The sequence below is a fragment of the Stegastes partitus genome, unplaced genomic scaffold (genome assembly GCF_000690725.1).
Source record: "Stegastes partitus isolate 25-593 unplaced genomic scaffold, Stegastes_partitus-1.0.2 Scaffold488, whole genome shotgun sequence".
Taxonomy (NCBI): domain Eukaryota; kingdom Metazoa; phylum Chordata; class Actinopteri; family Pomacentridae; genus Stegastes; species Stegastes partitus.
The window spans coordinates 164,204-169,483 of record NW_007578219.1 but is presented as its reverse complement, the minus strand read 5'-3'; the positions used below and the strand labels follow the sequence as shown (position 1 = coordinate 169,483).

The 5,280-nt window shown below is 38.7% G+C and overlaps 1 protein-coding gene across 2 annotated transcripts in view; it reads left to right on the top strand.

Moving 5' to 3' along the window:
* The window catches only part of plekha1b (pleckstrin homology domain containing, family A (phosphoinositide binding specific) member 1b), a 25,130-nt gene that overhangs the window by 13,584 nt on the left and 6,266 nt on the right, over nt 1–5,280 (top strand). Inside the window, exons 7-10 of one of the 2 annotated variants that reach the window (XM_008287141.1) lie at nt 1,748–1,812; nt 1,891–1,954; nt 2,945–3,034; nt 4,837–4,910. In XM_008287141.1, coding sequence (XP_008285363.1) covers nt 1,748–1,812; nt 1,891–1,954; nt 2,945–3,034; nt 4,837–4,910 — 293 coding nt within the window. The remainder of the gene's footprint in view (nt 1–1,747; nt 1,813–1,890; nt 1,955–2,944; nt 3,035–4,836; nt 4,911–5,280) is intronic. The other variant, XM_008287140.1, reaches the window with a different exon arrangement.

Below are 5,280 nucleotides of genomic sequence, written 5' to 3'. Positions count from 1 at the left end.
GTGTGTGTGAGTGTGTGTGAGTGTGTGTGAGTGTGAGTGTGTTGCATGCCTGGCTTCGCCCTGCGGTGCTTGTGAGCGTCAACACGCCGCGGCATGCGTCCTGAATTCCTCCTCAGCGGATCCACGTGTGGACAGATTAGCTGCTAGCGTCCAAACCGCAGCCCGTCTGAGCTCATGCACGGACACACCCAGCGTTGGAGGGTTCAGGCCGTTTATCCTCCGCTGGAGGTGTGAAACAGACGCAGAAACATCCAGTTTAGAAGGAAAGCCAAATCAAGCTTTTAGCTCCGTGTCAGCCGACCAGTACGTTGTGTGTGAATAGTCAGTTTACTGGAATTTATTCATGCTATTATCTCAGCTATTGATGCTTTACTACATACATTTATTATATAGACTCACATTATGGTGTCTAATAATATAATATTCATACTGTTGTGTGTTAATATCCAGTTTATTGACACTTTTATGCATTTATATCAATGTTATTGTTACTTTTCTGTGTTGATGTCCAGGTTATTTGCAGTTTTGTGCTTTAATTTCCAAATTATTGAAACCTTTGTGCGGTAATTTCCAGATTATTAACACTTTTATGTTAATATTCCGGTTATTTCTACTTTTTTGACATTGATTTCAAAATAACTGGTGTTTTCTATATAAATATCCAGGATATTACAATTTTTGTGCAATAATATCCAGATTCAAGGTACTTTTTATGTTAAAATCCAGATTATTTATATTTTTTTGAATTTATTTAAAAGTTATTGATACTTTTTAATGTTAATATCCAGATTAATTATTCCTTTTTACATTTAAAAAAAAATTTTTTTTTAATGTGGTGCTTTCTAGATTAATATCCAGATATTTACATTTTTGTGCAATAATATCAAGGCTATGTACAATTTGGTGCATTAATATCCAGGTTCCAGGTACTTTCTTATGTTAAAATCCAGGTTATTTATATTTTTCTGCATTTATTTCAAAGTTATTGGTACTTTTTAATATTAGTATCCAGGTTATTTACACTGTGGTGTGTTAATATCTCATTTATAGTCATGTTTTTGTTAATGTCCAGGTTACTGATATGGTTTTTGTGCATTAACATCCAGATTATTTAAACTTTTGTGCATTAAAATTAAGATTAATTGCATTTTTTTTAAACATAGGAGTAAAGTGTAAATAGTGGAAGTGATGTGTTTTAAAATGAAAATAGAACGACATAATGTGTGCATTTGATAAAAAAATATCTTATTCTTAAATCAAAAATCTTACAAATCAACAACATCGATGAATGACATCATGTATGAGAGGACGGTGAGCTCCAATTTGAAACTTTTAAAAAAAATTTTTAACATTTTAAAATCTTAATAAATTCATTTTAAACATTATTTTCCTTAAAAAAAAGTTATTTTATTTATTATTTTGTTCATTTCTAGGTATTAAAAATTAATTATGCCTAATAAAATTTACATTAATGTGATTTAAAATCTGATATCACTGCTTTAAACTGTCAAAAACTAGTTTAGTTTAATCTGGAAAAGTCGGAAGCTGCATGATGCCTGAGCTGTTGGTCGTTGAGCCGTGCACGTGAAAGCAGATCCTCTTTTTACACCAGAAACAGATTGTAGTGAACTTGAGTCAGAAGTAAAACAGAACAGAGCTATAAAACCATCACAGGAGGGAGATACATCCCAGAGTGGACTCAGGAAACTTCAGGCTGCGTACAGAAATGTTGTTTTCTTCTTTCCAGGAGCGTGAGGCGCTCCGAGTGATTCCTCTGAAGGAGATTCACAAAGTCCAGGAGTGCAAACAGAGGTCAGCAGCTTCTCCTCCTCTGCAGCTTTCTGATGTTGCTTCAGTGCAGGTTGTTAAACAAACCGTTGTGTTCTGCAGCGACCTGATGATGAGGGACAACCTGTTTGAGATGGTCACCAGCTCCAGAACCTTCTACATCCAGGTACCTAAACACGGTTGTCTTATTCATGGTGGATCCACGAGCTTCATTCAGTTCAGAAGCATCACTTTTCTTCACAGTGACCCAGTGATAGTCTGTAAATCCATGAATACACCACAAACAGGCTTTTAATGGCACCAGTTTGACAAAATGTGAACAAATCCAGACTAAAAACAGCTCAAAAAGCAATAATATCCAAGTTATTGGCACTTTTTCTGCTTTGAAGTCCAGGTTCTTCACACGTTTGTGCATCAAAATCAAGGCTAGTTACACTTTTTATGTTAATATTTTTGTGTTCGTATTCAGATTATTGGCACTTTTCTGTGGTAATATCCAAACTATTGGAAGTTTTTCATGGTATTATCCAAGATATTGGTGCTTTTTTACATTGATATCCAGGTTCTTGGCATTTTTGTGCATTAAATCCAGTTTTTTCACACATTTGTGCTTCAACATCGAGGCTGTTTACACGACTTTTATGTTAATATCCAGATTATTGATCCTTTTTTTATGTTAATATCCAGATTATTGCAGTTTTAGTGTGTTAATGTCCAGTTTGTTGGAACTTCTTTATGTTCATATCCAGGTGTTTGATGCTTTTGTGCATTAATCTCCTGGTTATCGACGCTTTATTGCTTTAAGAGCTCATTATTGGACCTCACCATCGACATATTGGTCACCAAATGGGTCCATGAGCCAAATTTTAGTTAAATTTATTTGTAAAGCTAAAATAAGGAGATGCTGTGAACCTGCTGAGTAATGTTTCTGTTGAGATGATTGTTGTGATTTACTTCATGTGATCTGTGAAAAACGAAGAAAGAGAATGAAGCGTTTGTGTTGAGACGTTTTGAAGGACGGAGCAGCGAAGGAAAGAGGCCTCCGTCAGAACCGTCAGGACCGTCAGGACTGTCAGAACCGTCAGAACCAGGCTCAGGAGGGCAGACGTCGACCTGCTGGTCAGACCTCACGTTTCCACCTGTGTGTTTGTTTCAGGCCGACAGTCCAGAGGACATGCACAGCTGGATCAAGGCCATCTCAGGGGCCATCGTGGCCCAGCGGGGCCCCGGACGCTCAGCCGCCACTGTAGGTATCCTCACACCTGGACGGGCTTTACACCTTCAGCACGGTTTAACGTTTAGTGGAGATCAGACACGGGAACAAACTGCTGGATTGAGCCTGAACTAAGAGCTTTATAAACTAAAACTGATGTCGTTGTTAGAACACGAGAACTTCACATGTGGAGCCACGAAGATGATAAAAAAGATGTTGTGATAAAGAATTCATGTTACTTCCTGAGTTTGCTGAATCCTCTCCTCTGATTGGTCCGTAAACGTCACTGCAGTGTTCCTGCTGCTGCCATCACTGCTGCAGGAAGTGTTGAGGTTAGTTAATGACGTGGCGCCACCGTGTGGCAGAAAGAGTCACTGCAGCAGACAAAAGTTTTAGCTGATTTTAAATAATCTGATGATCGTAAACCAGACTGTGGCTCGTTAGATGTTTTCATATTAATGTGCATTTTCCATGTTGTACTTTCATTATGTGGATTTGTTTTTGCATTTTCAGGAGTTTTTACGACCTGATGATGACTGAAGTGTGTTTTCATGTTTTGTTCTTGATTCTCCCAAAACACACACAAACACAGACATTCACACACTTTCTCTTTCTTTGTCTGGACTTTCTGTCTGAAGAGCTTCCTTCCAAAACCACACAATGATCCTGCAGAAGGAAATGACACCAGGCTTTATGCTTGTTGTCATTCAGTCTGCGTTACTGGGACACAACAGCTTAAATCACTGAACTCTAACATCTGAAATCAGGGGCGTTTTAAAAAGCCGCCTAACGTTTCAAGAGGTAAACGTTTTCATCACGAATCACGAATACAACGTCACTATTGGAGGACGTAGACTAAGAGCAGCTCAACCCTCTGAACCCCACCGACTGTTGAAGGCATTTCATCTTTTTAAATTAAAAAAAAAATCAGGATAATGATGATGACTGTTTATCAGCCAGAAACTATGAAAACAGAGATTTTTTAAAACAAATCATGTGTGACAAGTGGAACAATAAACCAGATTCAATCTTAAAATCACGATATTTTGTTAAAATCACTTTAATGTACGAGTCATTTAAACCTTTATCTCGTTTAAATTTGCCAAAAATTACATGTTTGTGCCATATGCTTTAAAAAAAAAAAAAAAAAAATTGCATTTATTGGCACAACTGAGACGCCGTGAAGTTTTCAGGTTGAACTGCAGGAAGAGCAGAAAAGAAACTGAAGCGTAGTGGATCAATAAATAAATGCAGCATGGATCAGAACCAGAGCAGAGGAGCCAGATGTTGGAGATACATCCAGCTGATGGTGAAACATCTTTCTACATCTGATAAACAGAAAGGAAAAGTCTGGAAACATGGAGATAGTTCAACATCTAGAATATATGGAGACAAACCGACCAATCTGAGGCATGAAATGGCAAAAGAGGAGACACAAACATGACAGAAAATAACAAAAACTAGACACAAAGCGACCGTAAGGAGTCGTGTGACCAATGATGAGTTTGTAACATTTTTGTTAAACAGATAATCAAAAGATTCAGCTTTAGTTTTTTCTCGTTTTCATGATTTGTGTCGAGACATTTCTGAGTTCTCAACACTTTCATTCATGGTGGTTCTGTTTCCAGAGAGGACTTCAGTAGAAAACTGACCCTACAGGGAGTCCAGAGGGTTAAGCTACATTAAAGCTCTCAAACCAAACAACTCGTTAGGAACATTTTGCACCAATAACAATCATCCTTTAAGTGTCTCCTGAGCAATCCGAGCTAATGCAGAAGCTGTGTGGCTTTTTTGGAAAGCAGCTCTTCTCTGTAACCGTAAACTGTCGTTTTCAGATCCGTCAGGCCCGACGGCTGTCCAGTCCTTGTATTCAGAGGTATTCGCCATTCTGCAGTGGTGAATGCAGCACGTATGTGACCCCGCCCCCTCTCCTCACCCTGAACCTCCCCTCCTCCCCCCCACATTCACCACAGCTTCCCCATTTTACCGGCAGGTGTTTCTGGTTCCTCCTCCCCTCACATCGTCTCAGGTTTAGCTTCGTTAGCGCTGACGCTGCAGCCAGCTGTAGGGTTTAAAGAGCAGCCGTTAGATCACAGCAGGGAGACAGTTTAGAGATTCACATCAGTCTGTTTAAGAGTTTCTTCTTCCTCAGAATGGACAAAAGCTGAATGTTTTGGATCCTCCACCGACATTCAGAAGCTTCTTGTATCCTGATTGGCTCTGATTTTAAAATTCACTTCATAACCTGCATTTTTTTTTCTTCCAGAAAACAAGCTGGA